At 39.5% G+C, this 23829-nt stretch overlaps 4 protein-coding genes across 4 annotated transcripts in view; 1 reads left to right on the forward strand and 3 right to left on the reverse strand.

Annotated features, from left to right (window-relative positions):
* Positions 1-23829, forward strand: part of LOC141455265 (adenylate kinase 9-like) — a 569192-nt gene that overhangs the window by 127729 nt on the left and 417634 nt on the right. The window lies entirely within an intron of this gene.
* Positions 1-23829, reverse strand: part of LOC141455271 (uncharacterized) — a 237783-nt gene that overhangs the window by 88278 nt on the left and 125676 nt on the right. The window lies entirely within an intron of this gene.
* LOC141455259 (uncharacterized) lies at positions 10086-11042 on the reverse strand. Its single transcript, XM_074130170.1, has one exon. The coding sequence runs from the start codon at positions 11040-11042 to the stop codon at positions 10086-10088; it is 957 nt and encodes a 318-aa protein (XP_073986271.1).
* On the reverse strand, positions 11390-13108 carry LOC141455260 (uncharacterized). Its single transcript, XM_074130171.1, has one exon. It carries the CDS (start codon positions 13106-13108, stop codon positions 11390-11392), a length of 1719 nt encoding a protein of 572 aa, XP_073986272.1.

A 23829-nucleotide genomic window follows, 5' to 3' on the forward strand; every position in this document is an offset into this window, starting at 1 on the left:
AAGTGTAACCATGAAAACCATGAAAAACAGTTTTTTGCAATTATTAATACGAGAATAAATTATTAATACGTGAATAAATAAAAATATTATTTATTTCCAGCTGAAGAAAATAATTGGAATTACGTTTTATTTAACCCCACAATTATGCCACCAAAGCGAAGTGCCATTGGTCGATCTACAAATCAAGCATATAGGAGAAGAGAAGACGAGCTTCAGAAAGAAGTGAACAGAGACAAGCTAGGCAAGAAAGAGATCGAGTTCACACTGCTCTTGCTCGATCATTAGAAACGAGTGAACAGAGGCAAGCAAGGCAGCAAAGGAATCGAATTCGCAGGACTGATTTGAATTTATGTGGTTTCAATTACAATCCCCTTTACAATTACAGTCTTCATCCAAGTGAAATTATTGGAAAAATGGATAAAAAGTGTACGTATTGTGGTTCTCAAAAATTTAAAAATGAAACACCAGGTATGGCTGTGCAGGTGGATAAGTAAAGTTACCAAACTTTAATATCTATATATATAAAAATGAATGTGTGTCTGTCTGTTTGTACTCGATAGGTTCAAAAACTATATATCCAATCGCCGTGAAAATTTGGGAAATTATTAGGTACATCCCCGGGAAGGTTTTGGCAATTTTTTTTTTAAATCAGAGTTGGGGGTTCTAGGTGCTCCCGAACAAATATCCCAAAAATATCAAAATAACATTTAATTAGTAATTTTTGTTAAAAGTGTAACCTTGAAAACCATGAAAAACAGTTTTTTGCAATTATTAATACGAGAATAAATTATTAATACGTGAATAAATAAAAATATTATTCACCACCTGAACCATTATTAACTTTAGTATCAGGTGAAACAAGTCAATCAAACAATTTTTTTAAAAATATACGCAAGTACAATTCATGCTGCCAAATGACATCGTTCGGAGCAACGAATATCATTAGCACAAATTATAGCCAACATTTAAAGTACAAGGGCAAATTTTTCACCATGCTGGATCCCTTGCCAAATGCTGATCACAAATATCTTCAGATATATTTTATGGGAAATACTGACGAACAAACTGCCTTTTTGTTCACGATTGATTACAAAAACAAAAATCTAATTTTAAACACATTTCAAGAGGCATGTGATCTGAGTAAATTTGAGAGAATTTTTTTTTGAAACTATTAACATAGTTGAGAAGTGGATAAGGCACACAACAATAATCTACAATTGAACTGCCCCGTGTACTGATATACGAGGTGTGTTCAAAAAGTAACGTTAATTTTTAAATTTCGCGGGTTTGGAGAGTCTGATTGTAAATTTTTTTTTTTTATTATGTTGGTACACATGCCCCTGAAGTACGATAAAATTTTCAGTAATATTCATTGTTTACTTCTTAAGTGGCAGCCGTTAAGGTTAGACGTGTTTTTCGAGCTTGGCGATTTTTGTTTGTTAAAAAAAATGGATCAAAGAATTTGTATTAAATTTTGCGTAAAAAATGAAATAAAGTGTGTGAAATGTTAATAAAGGCATATGGTGAGTCTGCTATGAGTAAAACAAGGATTTACGAGTGGTATAAGCGTTTCCAAGATGGCCGCGTAAACGTTGAAGATGACGAATGACCTGGGCGTCCAAGCACATCAACAACCGATGAAAACGTGAAAAAAGTGAAAGAAATGGTTATGAACGATCGCCGAATCACAATCAGAGAAGTCGCTGATGATGTTGCCATATCAATTGGCTCATGCCATGAAATTTTTTCGGATGTTTTGGGTATGAAACGTGTGGCAGCAAAATTTGTTCCAAAATTGTTGAATTTCGAACAAAAACAGCGGAGAATGGAAGTTGCTCAAGAGTCACTCAATGAAGTCGACAACGATGCGGATCTACTGAAACGTGTTATAACAGGTGACGAAACATGGGTTTACGGATATGATGTCGAAACTAAGGCTCAATCGTCCCAGTGGAGGCATTCTGGATCGCCAAGACCGAAAAAGGCTCGACAAGTGCGGTCGAATGTGAAGGTTATGCTCACTGTGTTCTTCGATTTTAATGGCATAGTGCATCATGAATTCTTGCCACAAGGTCAAACAATCAATAAGGAGTACTACCTACAAGTTCAACGCCGTTTGCGTGAAGCAATCCGAAAAAAACGCCCGGATTTGTGGCAAAACAATTCATGGATTTTGCACCACGATAATGCACCTGCTCACACTTCATTGCTTGTTCGTGAATTTTTGGCCAAAAACAAAACTTTAACGATGCCCCAGCCTCCATATTCGCCAGACATGGCTCCATGTGACTTTTTTCTATTTCCAAACATAAAGAGAACATTAAAAGGCCGTCGTTTTACAAGCATAGATGACATTAAAAGCGAATCGCTGAAAGAGCTGAAAGCTATCACAAAGATCGAGTTTCAGAAGTGTTTCGAGGATTGGAAAAAGCGCTGGCACAAGTGTATTGTATGCGAAGGGGACTACTTTGAAGGCGACAATATTAATGTAGATGAATAAATAAATATTTTTTTCAAAAAACGAAAATTCCCGTTACTTTTTGAACACACCTCGTACGTACGTATACTCACTCGCCTTCACAATCATCAGCTGTTCTTCCGTTCAACACGCATAAATCGTTATCTTCACACATCCCAACAGTTTATTTCCTTCTCTATTCGATATCTTGTCTTTAGATTTCCTTACAGCATCTAGTCTAGTCTAAATGTCATCAGGTAATACTTGTAAATCAGACAGACTGGCATTACAATCCCCAATAAGCAAACAATCATTCATTCTATTCTCAATACAGAAATTACAAATATCATTAAATTTTGCTCCCAAAAACTACAATTTATATATACAGGCAGAAGGTAAAACAGCTGAGTGCCCACATTTACCTTTAATAAGACTTCACAAACATAACTTTTTCAGACAAATCACTCCTAAAAACCATTAAAATTCCACCTATTGCTCTACCTGCTATACCAGACTCTTTTATAGCCACATCCCAATACAAAACAAAATCATTAAATAAGTGCTCAAACTTAGCTATGTCCTTTTTCAAAACAGAAGTTTCACTTAATAGAAATATATCAAAACTAGTTATAAACTCAAAAAAAATCAATATTATTTTGCTTGTTACTTAATTCTTTAATATTATACGACAAAATCTTAATTAATAAAAAATTATTTACAATTGGCTAAATACTTAACGCAGATTTCATCCGACGACGTGACCGTGATGATGAAGGTAAAATAAAATAGGGCCTCGCTTAGTTGCTGTCATTTTAAATGTGGAGTACCTTCAGTTGTCACACCAGAAACACTTCCGCCACTACCTGCTTCATTAGGAAGATTAAGAAAGTCACCACCTGTTATCTCAGTCAGCAATGCAAGACCATTTCCTCTTTCTTCTGTTATGAGACCATCCTCGTCATCCCACTTGAACTTAACAGTTCGATTGTTAACAGTTAATATTAGTAAATCTGTACTTAAACACAACCTGGCTCCAGGTATAATTTGCATGATTCTTCTTCTCCAATACAGCAGTTTATTTCTTCTAATTCGTGTCACATACGACAAATCTTGATGCATCAAAATGCCCGTATTTTTAGCTTCATGCATACTGGACATTATAAGAAGAACGTCCTTGTAAGTGGCGAACTCAACTAGTACTTCTCTTCTTCCGGTTGTTGAACGGCCTTTAGGAAACGCCTGAACTATATTAACTTCACTCGTAAGCCCCAACAAGCTTCCGCACAATTCCTGAACCACTTTCTCGTAGACTGTGCTCTCTGGTACACCCCTGAACATGAGATTATTTCTTTTAGATTTATTTTCTAAGTCCGCTATTTTCTCCTTCAGCTGCTTATTCTCCGCTTTGATCACAACCAGCTCTTCTTTAACCTTTTCAAATCCAGAAATTGCATAATTAATTTTCTCATCAATCTTGAAGAGATCTTCCTTAGTTGCAAGCTGTGACATCTGCTCACTCATACTCTTTAACATTATTTTCATCTCATTCATCCAGGATGTTTGCAGACCAAGACTTGCTTCACCCATCTTGCAATCTACTTGACAGATTTTATCTACTTCAGGAGAACTCTGAGTGCGCCTTCGCTTATTTAATTTACTTTTTGGCGTCAAATATTTGTAAATACTTTTCTGACTCATTAAATGTATTAGAAATATTGCGCGTATATAATTTGAGAAATTTAAATTCAAAAAGAATTAAATTGTCAATAAGCAGAGAAAAAGCTATTTAATAAGCCTGCTGCCAGCTTAGAAAAATATTTTAAAATAAATAGAGCCAAATGTCTTGTTTACCAACAAGGTAATTGTAAAGTAATAAACAAGTTTTAGAAAAAATTGGAATAAATCTTTACCAAAGTTCTAAAGATGTTTGTAAGAAATACTGATGGTATCAACAAAGTTGATCAACAGGTAAGTAATTCGGTCCAAGAAAGAGAAGGGATGAGATAACAACATAAAACTATATCCCCACCACTCACTAAAACAAGCACTGAACTGGCGAAATTCTCTTCACAATTAATAATTAACAAATCTTTATCTTTAAATAACTAGAAATCCCTTCGGTAGAATTTTGCAGATTTTTGCTATATTAAACTTCTTATAGAATCCTACACGTCAAAAATCACGGTTTAAAACCTCTTAGAAATATGTTTTTGTTACAAAAAAAACAGACAGCACAAAAATAGATGTTCACTCTACCGAGTATAACATTACTATGTATATCGCTTTGATTGACTTTGAAAAAGCCTTTGATAGAGTTCGGCACAATTTTCTTTATCGAACCTTGCTTGATCAAGGTGTACATCCAAAATGGGTTAGAATTCTCTACAATTTGTATAAAGATTTAGTAGCACGTATTGTGATGGATAGATCTGGTCCTACTTTTAGATTGGCTAGAGGAGTTAGACAAGGAGATCCATTATCCCCCAACATATTCAATGCCGTCCTAGAGCAAGTTATTTGAGGTCTAAACTGGGAAGAGGTTGGTATTAATGGAGGCAAGTTGAACCATTTGAGGTTCGCAGATGATGTTTGTCTTTTCGCTTCCTCAGTGGACGAATTATCTCTCATGATAAAGCAACTTCTTGACCAAACAGGTAAAGCGGGCTTGAAGATAAATGCCAAAAAAACAAAGTTGATATCAAACGGGCCGGAAAAATGTATTACCATAAATGGAGAGAAAGTGGATTGGGTAGAAAGAAAGTGCAGTGTACTTGGGACAACTGATCTCTTTTAGGAGTAAAACTACAGAGGAAATTAACAGGAGGATTTCTATCAGTTGGAGTAAGTATTGGTCCGTGAAGCACATTTTCAAATCTAATTTGAATATAGTAACTAATAGGAAGGTGTTTAATGCCTGTATAATTCCCTGCCTTCTATACGGGTCGCAGACTTGGTCTATGACTAGAAGAAATGAACAGCAGCTGAGAAGCACGCAGCGAGCTATGGAAAGAAGTGTTCTAAATATTAAAAAGAAAGATAAAGTAAGGATCACCGAGATTCAGAGTAGAGCTGGCTTTCTACAAGCAGTGCAAACAGCAAAAAAGTTCAAGTGGAGGTGGGCAGGGCACGTATCTCGTGCTAGAAACACCTGGACAAACAGGGTAACTGAATGGTGTCCATTGGATAAGAAGAGGAATAGAGGTAGGCAGTTTTTAAGATGGAGAGACGAGATCCAGAAATTCGTTGGATCTAGCTGGAGTTCCAGGACTAGAGGCAAAGAGTTATGGAGAGAATTGGGAGAGGCCTTTGCCCAAAAATGGGCCTAATTCCGAAAACAGATATTTATTTATTTTTTGTGTTATTTGGTCCTATTTTTGTTCTCTATTTATTTTTATTCTATTTTATTTTTAATTTATTATTTTTTTCTATGTAATCAGAATTTAATTTAATTTCAGTATGTATACATAAGGATTTACAAAAGAAATGAAAAATAAAAATAAAAATACGAAAGAAAGGAAAAATGGTATTATTATAATTTATGTTTTTGTAATTTTTTGGAATAAAGGCTTTATTTATATCTATTTTTTAGTGCATTTTTTACGTAATCAGTTTTATATTTTAGTTTATCTGAGTTAGCCTCTTGAACGTGCACTTTAGACTTACTATATGCAATATTTTCCTCATTAGGGCGTTTATTTGACTTTAGAGTACTTTTATTAGTATTATTGTCACTATCAGTATTGGCACTTATTACTTAACATGCGGATGGTGGTGTAGAATTGCCTGTTGAAATTGCTGTACTTGTTGAACCAAGGTGCTTTGGGTATGCTTGGTTGTATGGCTGCATAAAATTGCCCCTTGGCTCGTTTGGACAGTTCGTATTCCCTTTGCCATTCACTGTAACTCATCATTTTTGCATAATTCTTTATATCTGAGTTTTGCAAGGAGTTGGGGGTTACATATTGCAATGAAATAGCTTCTTTTGCCAATGTATCCACTATTTCATTTCCTTCTAGTCCCATATGACCTTTAATCCAGATTAGATGTACCGATCTATTTTTATTTAAAATATTATTTAGCAGGTTAACTGTCTCCAAGATGAGTGGTGAAGCTTTACTTCCCGGACTTTTTAATTTTTGTAGGACGCTTTTACTATCTGAAAGAATCAAAACGAGAGGTTGGTCTATTGTCTGAACATAGTGTACACTCTGGTATATGGCAAATAGTTCAGCAGTGAAAATGGATGCATACTTATTTAGTTTCAACTGCAATGTAGTTTTTATTTGTGCATCATAGACTGCACATCCGACTCCCTCCTGACTCTTAGCGCCGTCTGTAAAGATTTGATAGGCATTGGGAAAGATGTGCTGTAATCTATCTATAAGCAATGCATTGTTGGCAGAATTTGGTAGGCATTCCTTGTAATGAAAGAAATCTGTATGGATATTCTTTAGATTGTCCATTTGGCAGTGGATATCGAAACTAAAAATCGGAAGTAAATTATAACGTTTTATTTGCAATGAAAACTTCGATAGTTTGCTGAATTGTTCCACTAGGATTGGGACCTTCTTTTTGTGCCAAAATTTTTCCGTTAGCACTCTAGTAATAATTGTGCTGATCTTTTGCACACAAGGTTACCTTGTGATATGCAATCTTTCAATAATGAATAGTGAAGCCAATAATTTCCTTCTAATTGCCAAGGGTTGTTCCCTAGCTTCCACTAGGAGTGCATTAGTTGGAGTAGAACCAAGAGCACCCAGGCAAGTCCTCAAGGCTTTATACTGTATTTTATCTATTTGCTTTAGGTGAGTGCTGGCAGCATCTCCATAAAGGAAACATCCATAATCCATTCTTGATAAGATCAGCTGTTTGTATATCATTAAAGATACTGTTATATCGGCGCCATAATGCATGTGATTAATATATCTCAGTATGTTTACATACTGTTCGCACTTTTTAATAACGTAGGTTATGTGCTGCTTCCAGAGTAGTTTTCCATCAATGTGCATTCCCATAGTCTTCATTACAGGTTCCACCCGCAATTGAAATCCTCCCATTTTCACAAGAGAGCGAATCATAAACTTCCTTTTCCGTGTGAAAATGGTGATACTGCTCTTCTCCTGTGAGAGTGAAAGACCAATATTGGTACACCATTCATGGAATGTGTTCATTATTCTGTCCAATTTGTTAATCGCGTCCGCCAATATCTTACTACTGCAATATAGTGTTATATCGTCCGCAAATTGTAAAACATGGATTTCAGGTCCTAACGATTCACCGAGGTCAGCTGTGTACAGATTAAATAATATTGGGCTTAACACTGCTCCTTGAGGGAGACCCACATTGGTTTCTCGAGGCCCATATGTCCTTCCGTTGAACCTGATTTTTATAGCGCGCATTGAAAGAAAGTTATGCACGTGATGCACAATCCTGGACTGAGTACCCATAGAGACCATTTTGTGTATGAGAGTAGGGATGTGCACATTATTGTAGGCATTTGTCAGGTCGAGATTCGCTGCAACCATAAATTTACTGTCAGAAAAGGAATTGTATACTTCCATTACAAAGATAGACAGAGCATCCAATGTTCCAATGTACTGTGTCTTTTCCTGAAACCATTTTGGTGAGTAGGAAATTTGCATTCAGACTCAGTCCACCATTCTAGTCTTGTCTTGATTAATCTCTCAAAAGTTTTACCCATGCATGATGACCCCATTCTTTAATTCTTATTTGGTTCGTCCAAATATCATTGAAGATCATGAGTAGCACCTTTTTTCATGAGTATGTTAATTGTGTGAGCATAGGATAATGTATCATATCCTCTCCAGGGGAAGTGTTCTTATTAGTTTTGATTGCCTGCAGCAGTTCAGAATAACAGAAAGGCTTATTCAATTCGTGGGGATTCTCCTTTACGTCTGGCAGTTGAAAATGTTCTGTTATTGTTTCAGGTGTCAGAGAATTCAAAAATTCTGGGTCCCACTCACAGCTTGAGGGTTTCCCCCTGTGGTAGCATTGACTGAGCGCTCTAATCCCACTCTAATCTCCTTCGTAGAGGTGTTTTTGTTAAAAGAGCAGCAGAACTCGGTCCATTTCTCTCTTTTCTTTATTTTATATATTTTGCGACACTGCGCAGTAGCTTTTTTGGACTTGATATAATTGGACCAAGTAGGTGATTTCTTATACGTGTTGAAGGCTGCTATGTTAAGTTTCCTTAATCTATTACACTCTTCATCCCACCAAGGCTTGATGGGGAATCTAGGTTTTCTTCCTAAATAAGGTTTTATTTTAGGAATAGTCTGTTCTGAGGCAATATTTATAATTTCTATGAATTGATTGTAGTTGGACTGTGGGTCACTGTCTATCTTTAACTCTGTTAACAGTTTATCTGTCAACAATGCATACCTATCCCAATCGGCCAACCCCAAGTTCCACTTTTTATTAGAGGAGGGACCGATGTTACTGCTATCGCTCGCGCTACAATTACTGCTATTCTCATTGTTCACAGTTATTACTATACCCAGGTGGTCAGATCCGAAAGGTTCGGCTTTTACAGACCATTCTGTTCTGGTGACAAGAGATGGCGAGCATATAGAGAGATCGATTGCCGAGGGCTGTCTGTCTGGTCTAGGTAACAGCGTTGGCGCACCATTGTTCAGGATATAAAGATCCTCTTTATGTAATGTGTCTAATAGTTGTGTTCCTTCATAGTCTGTAAATGAACAGCCATAGCTATTATGGTGAGCATTCATGTCACCGCACATCATAATAGGGTTTTTTACTGATTTAAAGAGGGCTACCCAACTGTTATCTGTAATTTTGTGTTTGGGCGAACAATAAATTGATAGAATGGTAATGAAAAATATTCGAAGAGGGCTAAATGAAATGTCCAAGGCGAGGACGAAATGTGGGAGAGCAGTTTAGTCTAATTATGTTGTATTGAAAGGAATTATGTTGTATGGAAAGGAGGGGAAATAAAATGTGGTAGACGCCACAGCCACCCAAAATACCTTCGCCAAAGCCTTACAAAAAATAACAAGTATTTATTGATGATACAATACCAATTGGCTAGACAACATGCAATTGACAACTACACAGTTTATCCTTCCTGACGGAGGGAATGTTAATGCGAACAACTTTAGAATTTTCTTGCCTGGCGACAAGGGAAATCCCTCCACATGGGAGTACAAATAGGTACGTACAATGTTTTTCACTTACAGAATTAAGGCCTTTAAAATTGAGGGGACAATTATATGCCAAGACAACATAAATGACAATAATGTCAGAAAGGGAGTTATTCTCCACTGATACTTGTATTAATATATTAACTCTAGGCAGACTACGCTGGTTAAACCAAAAACACATTGACAATTTGTAAAAAACATAACAAACTTGGCGCAATGACGCTATATAGACAAAGAATTACACTTCACGAGAACGACACTTCTCCCTTCCTTGTGAAGTCAAGGAAAACTCCCTGAGCTTGGTCACGTACGCAGTCCCTTTCTCCTTCCAGACCTCCAATGCAGCCAACCCTCCACTGCATCAACCTAAATTTCCCACAAGGGGGGCCGCACCTTCTTGCGAGGATCCAACATCCTCCCCCGCAGTGGACTCGCCAGAGTCCCACTTACTGATTTGGGAGAGGGCACAGCTTCCTGACAGGGCGGCTGATAACTCCGGACGCCGTCTTCACCTCGGCCACCCTGGCCACGTTATCTCGGCCATAATGCAGCTTGGTGATCCGGCCTAAGGACCACTGCAACGGAGGAAGGTTGTCGTCCATAATGGCCACCACTTGTCCTTCTGCCGCTGGGAAGGATGGTGAATGCCACTTGAGCATGGCTTGCTGCTCAAGGAGGTACTCCTTGTGCCACCTCTTACAGAACTGGTTGACTGTAAATTGTGCCATGGTCCACTTGGAGCGAAGCGCGGTGCGGGGAGTTAATGAACCGTCGGTAGGAAGGGCAGTCATTGGCCGCATAATAAGAAAGTGACCTGGCGTCAGCACTTGTAAATCATCTGGCGAAGATGAAACGGTTGTGAGTGGCCGGGAATTTAAGATGGCCTCCACTTGGCAGATAATTGTGAGTAAACACTCCATGGTTGGTTCTTGTAGGCCCAGGGTCACCTTTAGCAAGCGCTTTGTAGACTTGACAGCGGCCTCCCATAATCCTCCAAAGTGTGGCGCTCTAGGTGGTATGAAATGCCATTCCACACCTCTCCTGCCGGACTCTCTTAATATGGCCTCCTGTGTCTGACTATCATTCAGCAGGGTAGATATCTCTTTATGTTTTCTGGTCGCACCTACGAAATTTGTGCCATTGTCTGACCATATGTGGCTGGGCACGCCGCGCCTAGCGATGAAACGATTCAAGGCAGCCAGAAAGGCCTGAGTAGTGAGGTCGGTAACCAATTCTAAATGAATGGCCTTGGTCGAAAAACAGATGAAGATGGCGAGGTAGCATTGGAGGACCTTGGCGGAACGTAGTGACGCAATTTTCACACTGAAGCGGCCTGCGTAGTCAATGCACGTAGTCGTGAAGGGTGGTGAAGCACTGGCTCTTCCTTCAGGCAGTTGCCCCATGATAGGGTTGAAAGGTGATGGTTTAATGCTAAAACATTTATTACAAGATGACAACTGCCGTCGAACCACGTTTTTCCATTGGTAATCCAGTATCGGTTTCGAAGAAAAGCGTGGGTGGCAGTAGGGCCTACATGAAAATTGGAGATGTGGGCTTCCTGTATAATCAAGGCAGTAAGGGGGTGTTGCGAGGGCAACAAGGCAGGGTGCTTCTGCGGTTCAGGGATGTCGGCCAGTCTTAATCTCCCTCCAACTCGCAACACGCCATCAGGGTGCAAAAATAAGCCTAAGGTTTTGACTAGGCGTAGTCTAGGCCGGGGGGACTGAGCGTCTTCAATTTCCTCAGTAAGCTAGTGCTGCTGGGCTCGGACAATTAGAACTCGCAGGGCTTCACTGCGTTCCTTTACATTCAATGGGCCTGACATCCGATGTACTGGATTTCTAGTATTGTGTGCAAATCGCAGGCACCAGGCCACTACATTCTGCAGCGTATACAGACTGGAAAATTTAGCCTCCAATTCCTCAGGACAGGACATTACACTTGACACATTAAGGGCCTGGGAGCGAATTTCTGCTCCTACGACAGGGTCAGACAAATCGGCCCTCACTTGCCCAAGGGGCCATGACTCGTGGTTTGATTTCAGCCAAGAGGGACCTTCCCACCATAACGGGTGGCTCACTAATTCTTGGGGTCGCAGTCCACGTGAGGCACAGTCAGCGGGGTTTTGTGAGGACAAAATGTGGAACCATTGCGAGGCGGGAACCTTTTCCAAAATAGCCGCTACTCTGTTACCCACGAACACTTTCCAATGCGGAGGTGGAGTTGCTGTGATCCAGGCAAGGGCAATGGTCGAATCAGAAAAGGCTAGGATATTTTGGGTGGTTATCTGAGGGAACAGCAGACTGACTTTGTGAATCGTAAGGGCAAGTAGGTGGGCCGCACAGAGCTCCAGACGAGGGAGCGTGACCGGTTTCATGAGGGCCATTCTGGCTTTGGATATGACCAGGCTAATGACAGTGTTCTCAGACTGGGACACTAGGTAGACCACTGCCGCATAGGCTCGCTCAGACGCGTCAGCGAAACCCACTAAATAGCACTTAGGATTAGGTAAGGACAAAAATCTAGGTATGCGAATTTTGGACAGATCAGGCAAGGAAACAGCAAACTGACCCGATTCCTGGGCAATTGATAAGGGCAGGGGATCATCCCAATCAAACGAGGCTTGACAGACTATTCTAAATATTGCACGGGCAAAAACTGTTATGGGAATTAGCCATCCCAAGGGGTCAAAGACTTTGGCAATCTGACTGGCTAGTTGTCTTTTGGTTTGAACACTAGGAACAGAACGAATCAGAAAATGGAAATAATCTTGAGAAGGGTTCCAACAAAGTCCCAGAATTTTCAATTGCGACTCCTCATCGTTCTCCAAACAGACTGAGGACATGGCAGGGAGAAGATGCTCAGAGGGTATTTCACTTAACAATTGTGGGTGATTTGATGCCCATTTTCTGAGTTCAATTTGAGCCTGACTCAATAATTTGATTAACTGATCTCTGGATTGCAATGCCGCTTCTAAAGTAAGGCCTCCCCCAGAAATGTCATCTACATAGGTGCGGTCGCGTAGTATCTCAGATGCCAGGGAGAGGGAAGCCTGAGAAGTAAGAGCTAATTCCTGAAGGACGCGACATGCTAAGTAGGGAGCTGACGTGGTTCCATAGGTGACAGTGCACAAACGGTACTCCTGAACCGGTTGGCTGGTGTCAAATCGCCTAAGGATACGCAATAAGTCTCTATCTTCCGGTGGATGTTGTATCTGCCGAAACATCTGACGAATGTCAGCAGTGAACACCCACTTGTCAGATCTGAATCCGGTAACGACCTTCCAAATGTCGAGTTGCAACTTGGGACCAGGAAGTAAGAGCTCATTGAGGGAAACGCCTGACGAGGACTTCTGAGAGGCATTGAAGACAACTCTGATCTTCTCCGGGGGGTCATCTGGGCGATGTACCGCGTGATGGGGTATGTAATAAGTAACTTGACCCGACTTTAGGGGAGGAGCTAGCTCCATGTGTTTCGACTCTAGGTAGTCTCGCATGAACTCGACGTAGGGAGGGCGGAGATGTGGAGACTTCGCATGGCGAGACTCAGTCTGAAGAAGGCGCTTTAGAGCAACCTTTCTAGACTCGCCGAGACATCAAGGACTGGTTTTGAGCGGTAGTGCTACTGAAAAACGACCATCAGGGAGTCGAGAGTGGGACTTAGAGAAGCACTCTTCGGCCTTCAACTCCTCTGGCGTAAGGGGCGAGACTTCAGATACTTCCTCCAGGGCGAACATTTTTTCCATGAGACGGGACAAGACTAAGTCAGGGGGGTGCGGAATAGGTGGTGAAGCTTTTCCAGAGCTGAGGCGAAGTACTGTTGGTTTAAAAGAAATTGCCGACACAGGATTGACTAAAGAGAGATTGACAGGTAGAGCGGAACCTTCAGAGGGAATGTCTTCCGCAGTAGGTATGGTAGTAGGAGGAGTTATTATAATTTGCAGTGGACGCCGCGTTCTAATTGAACGTTGTGGTTTCGGTGAGGGGAGTTGACTAGTCACAATGGGACGAGGAGGTTCTTGAAGATTTGCTTCCTGTGAGGAAGAGGATAGGATTTGCGGGGAGGATGCTGACAAACTGGGTAAGCTGGGCTGGTCTGACTCTTCAGGGTTGTCACAAGGGACAATTGGCTCAGACTCAGAGTTACTAGGAGTGTTGCCGATCGAAGGCTCATCTTCTGGGATAGACTGGTTAAAAGATACCTTAGGGGGTGTCAATTGGCCATACTTATGCTTGAATAAAATTTTATAATAGGTCCGATATAATTTAGAATTGGACCTGCTGTCCTTGACGGAGGAGTCAAACGGAACCCTTCTCGTGGGGAAGCTTCTCAAGGGACCAGACATGATCCAACCAAGAGTGGTCAATCTTGCGTTAGGGGAACCATTTTGGGAACGAATTATCTTACTGAGATCGATGGCATCAAAGACTGAGGCTGAGAAGACCACATCCACTGGCCTTGGTTCATTAAAGGTTGGGTCGGCTAAAGGTTTGTCTATTAGATGCGACCAATCCTTGACAGGAAAATAGGAGGATGGTGCATCTGGGACAGTCTTGGTAACTATGCGGAAAGGGATTTTGAGTTGGGCAAAAGGAGGGGCTTGTCTTAAATTGGTCGATACCTGACCCACGACTTGGGTGGCAATATTGCCCCCTATGCCACGAACACCGCCTGACATGGGGTTATAAGTCAATTTGCTTTCCTTGGCAAAAGCTTTAGTCATTAAGTTGATCTCACTGCCTGAATCCAGCAGGGCACGAGCGCGATACCACTGGCCATCCCCTCCAAGAAGATGCACCAGGGCAGTGGGGGAGACTGACATGTCTGATGGGAAGGACTTAACAATTGATTTCCGTAAGGATTTCGTCACATGACATTGACGACAGTATCTGCGACGGCAGAAGACGAAATTGGACAATGAAGGGGTATCGCGCCTGTTAAGAACCTATTGTTCTGGCTGTGGGGATGGTGCTGGGTGGCGGCCAAAATAAGTGATAGGAAGTACGGGGGGCAGACTATCTGAGGAGAATGATGACGTAGGGCGAGACTCAGAGTCCCTGGCTTGGCCTAAAGACAAGTGAGATTCGAACGAGCTGGGGGGAAGAAGGGAACGCCGAGGAAACGGGGGAGGAGAATCAGGGAGGCCCAAGGAGGGCGCCCTTTTCATTAGAACTCTGGATTTTGGAGGCCGATGGGTCTGCAGGGACATTAGTGGCGGAATGTCAACCGCACGTGCTCTTCTCTGACTCAAACTCGTGGAAGGTGGAGGGGGTTGTAGAGAAGTGTGGTGTTCCCCGTGGCATTTTGCGCATCCGACCTGGCAAGGACATCGAGCCACGGAGTGGTTGGCGGAAAGACAATTGACGCACAAATTTTTATTCACCACTAAGCTCCACCTGTCAGTAACTGACATGTTCAAGTAGTCAGCACAATTCGACATACGGTGCGAATTCCCGCACACGTAGTATTGGAGAGACGTAGAGGTTGAGGAAACTGGGGTACGAGAAGTGGAAGGAGTCGGCGGATGAGCTGGAGGTGGTGATGAGGATGATACAGGTCTCCTTGGGGGCGGGGAACGAAACGTACCGATTTGGGTGTGTACCCTTTTAACTGTTTGGGAGAAGAGAGCGCCTTCACCTGGATCCCCTGAACGGGAGAAGCAGGACGAGGTTGAGGTAAAGGGGAAGGAGAAGGAGAACTGTGTCTAGGAGTGGGCTGTACAACAGGGTTGGAGAAGGATTGACCAAAGGTTAATTTTGGCGAGAACCTGTCTTCCTAGTCCTTTAGAAAATCCAGGACCTGAGAGCTGGTAGGAAGTGAATCAAAGGATCCTAAATATTTCTTCCTAAATTCCTCTTGAAGGGCAGGGGAGAGGACGGAGAGAGTGACATGACAAAGTAGGAAGTCCAGGGGATGCGGAATCTCGCATTGATCTAACATGATCTGTCGGCGTGACAGCCATGCTATACAGTTGTCAATGCTAGGGTCCTCACCAGGGAACTGCAGGATTGTCTCCATGATGGCACTGGCGATGCGCAGCTTACCCTCATATCTGGAATCGAGTATTTCCCACGCGTAGGCATAGCCTTCCTCGGAGGACTGAGCGTTCTGTATGATGGATAAAGGGGGGCCCCTCAAGGAGGATCTGAGGGCGTCAAGCCGCTTGGCGGCAGACAGGGATAACTTGTGGACCTCAGACGTGAAGGTCGATTTGAAACTTTTGTATTGCAGGACATCTCCATTAAAAGGGGTTATATTGGGAATGACCAATTCTCGAAGTTGCCGTCGGGCTAATTCGATAATAGACTCGTCTGTCACTGTGACAGGAGAACCTTGACACATCGAGTCAGAGTGGCCAGGGGGAGCTGTGGCCAATAAGGGCATTATAATGGCTAGCTGCGCCGATTCAGCTAGCTCATGGCTTTCAGACAGGGATAAAGCGAGGGGACCACTGACTTCTGGGGGCAGGGCGCGCAGCCACTCCCATGCTTCCCTGTACACAGTCTGGGACAGCAAGGAGAACATGGAAGAGTACTGACGACTGAGCTCCAAGGCATGGGGGGAACTAGGGGACAGGTCACGGACCCTTCGCGACCAACTATCTAATCTAGCTATCAAATGACTGCATCTGACTGCATGTATGTCAGAACTGCGATCTGACTGTGACTGAACTCGAGGCGTTTCTTTCAATTCGGGGGGACTGGGAGAGACTGGCGACAGTGGAGGGGTAGCTTGAATTTGTTCTTCCATTTTAATCAAGGGGGAGGTGCACGACAAAAACGGGCAACAGGTTACAATAAGCTAGATGTAAACAAATAAAATTAATCAATGGCCTGACTACAGGCAACACGAATACCATAAAATAATGTATGATTACAACCAACGCAAAAACTATTTCTATTCAAAGATAAAAGTAATTTAAAAACAAATTGAATTGAATGTGTCAACTAAACACATTTACATCTAAAGCTGACTGGGTCAATTATACAAATATATGTGTGTATGTGAGCATACACTTGAGCTAATATTATAATTACAACCAATACAAAACAAAACAAACTATCTCTATTTAAAATTCACAGTAATTTAAAAACAAATTGAATTGAATGTATCAGCTAAACACATTTACATCTGAGCCTGGCTAAATCAGATATATATATATATATATACTTTCAAATAATAGTAGTTACCAGCAACACAAAGGCTCTTTCAGTCTATAAAATGACAACAGGGAAATTAAAAATAGTGTACATACGACAACAAAACGCACAGGCAAGTGCTAAGGCGACTTTTCGCTCCTTAGTATAACTGGCGACAGGCCAGACAAGCAAAGGCGATGCTGAGGTATTCTGGGTGGATTCCCGGGTTTCGGCACCATGAAATATATTCGAAGAGGGCTAAATGAAATGTCCAAGGCGAGGACGAAATGTGGGAGAGCAGTTTAGTCTAATTATGTTGTATTGAAAGGAGGGGAAATAAAATGTGGTGGACGCCACAGCCACCCAAAATACCTTTGCCAAAGCCTTACAAAAAATAACAAGTATTTATTGATGATACAATACCAATTGGCTAGACAACATGCAATTGACAACTACACAGTTTATCCTTCCTGACGGAGGGAATGTTAATGCGAACAACTTTAGAATTTTCTTGCCTGGCGCCAAGGGAAATCTCTCCACATGGGAGTACAAATAGGTACGTACAATGTTTTTCACTTACAGAATTAAGGCCTTTACAATTGAGGGTGCAATTATATGCCAAGACAACATAAATGACAATAATGTCAGAAAGGGAGTTATTCTCCACTGATACTTGTATTAATATATTAACTCTAGGCAGACTACGCTGGTTAAACCAAAAACACATTGACAATTTGTAAAAAACATAACAAACTTGGCGCAATGACGCTATATAGACAAAGAATTACACTTGACGAGAACGACACTTCTCCCTTCCTTGTGAAGTCAAGGACAACGCCCTGAGCTTGGTCACGTACGCAGTCCCTTTCTCCTTCCAGACCTCCAATGCAGCCAACCCTCCACTGCATCAACCTAAATTTCCCACAAGGGGGCCGCACCTCCTTGCGGGGATCCAACAGGTAACTTCTAATTTATTTGTTTCTAAGGAGACGGCACAAGTCTGTACTATTTCGCTGTTGAATGTTTGTGGCACATTTACAGTTTTGTATTTGTGTTGGTGTTTTATTATTATACAGGAGCCGCCATACCCATCGTTTCTGTCAGCTCTTATGATATCGTATCCCGTTAAGCTAATTTTTTTTTTTTTCAACCTGGTTTCAGCTATAATAGCTACGTCTATTTTATTTATTTTTAAAAATGTTTCTAAATAATCCTTGTTGTTTTCAATAGATCGTATATTTATTTGTAAAAGTTTTAACACAAAGTTTAATTTATGATATTATATATATACTTTAAAAAATATCTATAAAATATATATAGTTTTGTTTTCTTTCCTAAAAAAGTAGAAAGTAGCAAAATGCAAATAGATTTTAAGAATAATGCGATATAATGATAATGTAATGTTTTCTATATATTGTTCTATTTATTGTTTGTTTATTAATAAAGTAAAGTTATTTAAAGTAAATTTTGACGGGGAAAGGGGTTGCTTTATAGTGTTAATAGCACTTAAGTTTGTCGGAATAGATACTGTTTCCGTTGCTATTGTGGATAGAATGAGCATTGAAACTTAATGTATTTGAACTATTTCTGTCAACTACGTCTTTTTCTGGATGACACACTTTTTCTAAATCAAAAATAAGCGATTTAATTATCCTTTTTATCTAGACGATCGTTTTTAACTTTCTGTATTAGTTGAATTAAATACTCAACATGTTTTTCATTAATTTCTTCATGTGTTTTGACTTCCTGTTTGTTTGTCTGTTCACTCACCCTTTGTGTTTCGGATTTTCTATCATTGTATTCTGGTTTAGATTTTTGTTTCATCGAATCGCGGTATTCTTTTGATGTAGATAGTTTGTTTACAGGTTTTTGGTAGGTACTGTGGTGTGGTAAAAACTGTTTTTTATAATTATTTGATTTCTTTGGCATTACTTTTGTTATGATGGGCGCGGGTAATTCTGGAAACTCTTTTTGGACTGATAATAAATCGAACTTATTTTTTACAACGGTGGCGAATGAATTTTCGTTTAAAGTTTTATCTTTGATTTGCTTTTGGTGAATTATTTTAACCGGGCACTCTCGGTATGTCGATCTGTGTTCCCCGTTGCAGTTGGCACAGGTCGGCATCACAGCCTCGATCATGGTACACTCACTTAATCTATGGTTGTCTAAGCAATCGTCACATCTCGTTTTGGCACGGCACTGATCCTCCGAGTGACGGAATCTGAGACAGTTCCTACATTGTCTTAAAGGGGGGATGTATGCCTCCACACGACATCTTACCCCATATAATGATACAAACTGCGGAAGGGACTGGCTGTCGAAAGTAACTGTGCAGACTGGATTTTTTTTTTATTATTTCCTTACTCCCATTTAGAATTTTGCGCGTAAGGCGTCTAATATTGATGGGTTTAACCGGTGCTTCTAATTTCGATTATATTTCTTCTTCATCTAAGTCTATATCGACATCTCTAATAACCCCTGTACAATGAATTCTAAAGTTAGGAATATAAGCTGAAATTTCCCTTTCTTTAAGGATCTCCAACTTAAGTAATTTATTAGTTTCTATTTTCATTCGGTTTTTACCAGTAACTTCTATGTTCAATATATCGTCTTTACAGGTCATAGATGACTTTAGCAGCCACTTTCCTATTGCCATACGATGAACCTTGCCCAGATTACCTTTATTGCCCTCTAAATTCACAATATAGGGACCTTTATCGCCTACTTTGTATCTATTTTTTAGTGCATTTTTCACGTAATCATTTTTATATTTTAGGGTACCTGAGTTAGCCTCTTGTACATGAACTTTTGACTTACTGTATGCAATATTTTCCTCATTCGGGCGTTTATTTGCCTTTAGAGTAATTTTATTAGTATTATTGTCGCTATCAGTATTGGTACTTATTACTTCCATCATGTTAGTAAGTAAGCTAGTATTATTATTATGATTGATTATTGTGTTAGAAACATTTGGGTTAATATTAGCATTACTAAAAGATGACTTATCTGAAATTTTGCTAGTATTATCCGGGGGCCCTTGGCCCCCGCTATCTGCCGACATTTTGCTCTAATGAATCTTCTTACGTTTATTGGAGAGACTGGCAATGTATTATGCTCGGAAAATAACTTTACACAAACACAAAACCCACAGCGCCCAATATCACTCACAACCGAGTTTTGACTTTGGTTCGCCGCACTCAATCGCAGATACGCACAGTCTAAGAAATATGTGTAGATAATAAATATTTTAACCTCAAAATTATCACAAGTCGATTAAAATGACTTGAATTAATTATTAAATACTGAGACAAAATTTTCTGTGAATTTACTGTTGTAGCAAACCATAGAAACTGATTATTATCGTTATCCGTATTGGTACTTACCACTTCCATCATGTTAATAAGTAAGTTAGTATTATTATTATGAGCAAAAGGTCAGCCAAATCTCCTCTTTCTCTTTTAGACTGGGAAAAGTTCTATAACCTGACTCTACCGCCAAGATTGCACATTGAGTTTACATATTTAAGCACTTTTAATCCGGATATTGATAGTGATTAACATTGGAAGAATTGTTACACTCTATTGATAATAGTAAGTTGAAGAAGGCTTCAGGGCTGGATTTAATTCCTAATGAGTGCTATAAAGCGTTACCTTCCAATTGGATTCATTATCTGTTAAATTTGTTTAATAAAATATGGAACTCGGACGATATTCCGGCCTCGTGGTGTAAAATAAAATTGAGACTTTTATACAAAAAGGGCGACCATTCTGATCCGAATAATTATCGTGGCATAGCCATTTTTAATTCCGTTACTAAATTATTTACATCTATTCTATACAATAGGTTGAGCAAGTGGTGCGATAACTACAGTATTCTACCTGAAGAACAGATGGGCTTTCGCAGCGGAAGGGGTTGCGCGGATGCGGTGTTTTCTGTTAATACTACTATTAACATTCAACAGGCTCAAATGAAGGAGAGTATTCGGCCTTTTTGTAGACTTCAAAAGAGCGTTTGACTCTGTGAACCACGCCAAATTGTGGTTTAAATTATCACAAATTGGTGTTGGCGCTAAGCTGGTTGGGTTTCTTAAAAGTATGTATGATAAAGACTCTTTTGTAATTTCGGATGGTGCCTCTCTCTCTAATGAGATGGGTGTTACTCAGGGGGTGCTACAGGGCGAGATATTGAGTCCACTACTGTTTTCGCTCTTTTCAGCCGACATTGTGGATAATTTTGTTGACCATGGTGCTCGAGGTGTAGATATCAGCTCGCACAGAGACCTTATAATGGTCCTTTAAGCAGATGACCTGTGTATATTGTCTTCTTCTTGGCTAGAAATGCAGACTAATCTCAGAATCTTAGAAAGTTACTGTAATGAGAATTCTCTTTCTGTAAATACCAAGAAAACTGTGCTGGTTCCCTTTCATAAAGGTGGAAGACCCAAGTTTTATTATGGTCGGGAGAGTATATCTGTAGAGAGCTCTTTTGTATACTTGGGTGTCCCATTCTATACTTCTGGCAAATTCTCTCAGGCTGGTAAGTGGTTTTTACAGAAAAGTATTGCAGCCAACTCTGTGGTCTACAGATTATTAAGTACCAGTAAATCAGATGTTTGGAACACCAAATGCTATCTGTAATAATAATAATAATAATAATAATAATAAGCTTTATTAAAAATATACAATTCCATATTACATAATTGAATTAAAGTAAATTAAAGCGGCACTCTTGGTCGATAGACCATCAGAGGTATTGACCTTGATTAAAACAAATATAACATAAATTACATAGTTTTATAAGGTATAAATGATTAAATTTCAAATCAGAAGTAAACCATTACAAAACCTGAATAATTAATACAACATATAAATACAAAATATAGAATTTATTTATTTTATTATTTATTGTTTTTGTAGAAAAAAATAGAACTATTAAACATACAAAATTATACTGATATTACTTTTAACTAGATTACTTTTGCGTATAAAATTCCTTAATTAATAATTAAATTCTCCTATCATGAACCGTCTGAAGCCACCCGCGATAATTATAAATTTATACAACGCCTGCCAATTTTTTCCGTTTAAATACAAAATAAATTCTCGATAATTTAAACTTTTACTTTTGAAACACATGTATCTAAATTCATTTAGCACGGGACAAACACCAACAAAATGGTAGGTATTTTCCATTTGTCTGAGATTTCATAAAGAACAAAGCCATCGATCTTCACTTCTGTTTACTGCATAGTTCAGATTTCAATTCTTACTATTCAATGTAATATACGCATTCTTATCTAGATTCAAATTCACATCCTTATACACTAAATGAAAATTGGACTTCTCCACTGTATTAAACAATTCATTACTAAATTCTAACTTTAAATAATTGATAACATTTTTTAATCTTTTAACCAGTTTATATTAATATGTCCTTTTTTTTTCTTTTTTTTTTTTGGCATTGGCTTCCGCCATACAGCCAGCATCGTCTAGGTGCTTATCACTAGAATATCACTCACTCTCCATTCTTACCTACAAATACATTCGCTTCACACATTCATCATTCTACTATATACTGCTATTTACATAAACTACTGCTAATGGATGGAGCAGCACTCTGTGCTCCTGCCATCCTTATAGCTTAACCAAAATTAAAATCACGTAATCCTTCTCTAAGCATTTTCTTCCATTCATTCTAATTCGGCTATAGCTTTTAAATACATTCATATTTCATTGCTAGCTCTGCTATCGACTTAAGCACATAAATGTTGGTGGAGAATATAATGTCTTCGTAGCGAAATGGTGCATCTAAATACCTGTATATATCGTCAAACATTCGTTTCCTTTCTACCACATAACGTGGACATATCATTATTACATGTTTGAAATCCTGCTCCTCATTGCAATCTACGCAAAGAGGAGAGGACCTTTTGTTGATCCTGTGTAGATACGATCCGCACACCTCGTGGTTCGCTCTCAGCCTGCTCGGTGTGCGGATCGTATCTACAGGCTGAGAGCGAACCTTGTTTACTACTTAATTTTACAAGTTTCGGATACCAGAAAATATTTTCTTTAATTATTTGTTCGGCAACAATTAACGGTAAACGGTGTTTAGACACATGAAATACTTTATTTAAATACTGCAGGTGCAATTTCAATGTGTACAAATATAAAGGGTCTCTTTTAGTCTCTATGTATAATACATAATCAGGCGTATTCTTTGGGAGAGCAAACAACTTCTTAATAAAAAATTTGTGTACATCCTCCACCTCCTTTATGTTATCATATCCCCAAATCTGGGCTCCATAACACCGCCCAATAATAATAATTGATCTACTGACAGCCTCAAAAACTTTATACTTTGCTGCTAAATTAATATTCTTATTACCAATAAAAGAGCGCCATGTGGAATGCATCCCAAATTTTGCTATGGTCAATCTGTCTTTGAAGTGTTTCTTCAACGATAATTGTGGGGTGAGACCAACTCCAAGGTACTTGTAGTAGTTGACGATTTCAATGTCTCTGCCTTGGTACGTCCATTTTTCTTTCCTAGAAAGTCTTCCTTCTTTGCGAAATACCATTACTTTAGTTTTATTTAAATTGATCTCAAAATTCCATAATGAGCAATATTCACTCAAACTTTTTATCAATCTTTGTAATCCATGAGGTTCAGTTGCCATCAAAACAATGTTATCTGCAAACATCAAACAATTTACTTTTCTATTTCCAATGCTAACACCGCCTTCGAGGAACTCCGGAAGATCATTAATGAAGTACGTAAATAAATTCGGTGATAATATTGTAAAGTTTTTCTTGTCCTTTTACTAAGAAAGAACTTTACTTACACAACTAATGCCTGCCACTAGTTACGTTAAATATGTGGGTTTGATTAAATAATAAAACTCGCTAAAGTTGTAAGTAATAACCTGATTTATTAACACATTACCTTTACTAACATTAACATTTACTAGCAACTAACGCTATTCATTACAGTCACCATTTAAAAACAGTCACAACAGTTTACTGTTACTTACTCACTACGTAACGTC

Source organism: Rhodnius prolixus, unplaced genomic scaffold (assembly GCF_049639745.1).
Source record: "Rhodnius prolixus isolate KJV_2025 unplaced genomic scaffold, Rpr scaffold_39, whole genome shotgun sequence".
NCBI classification, from domain to species: Eukaryota; Metazoa; Arthropoda; class Insecta; order Hemiptera; family Reduviidae; genus Rhodnius; species Rhodnius prolixus.

Bases quoted from the DNA above. Each gene is read 5' to 3' on its own strand.
- LOC141455260 (XM_074130171.1), bottom strand. From the start codon at position 13,108: ATGGAGCTAGCTCCTCCCCTAAAGTCGGGTCAAGTTACTTATTACATA.
- LOC141455259 (XM_074130170.1), bottom strand. From the start codon at position 11,042: ATGGGGCAACTGCCTGAAGGAAGAGCCAGTGCTTCACCACCCTTCACG.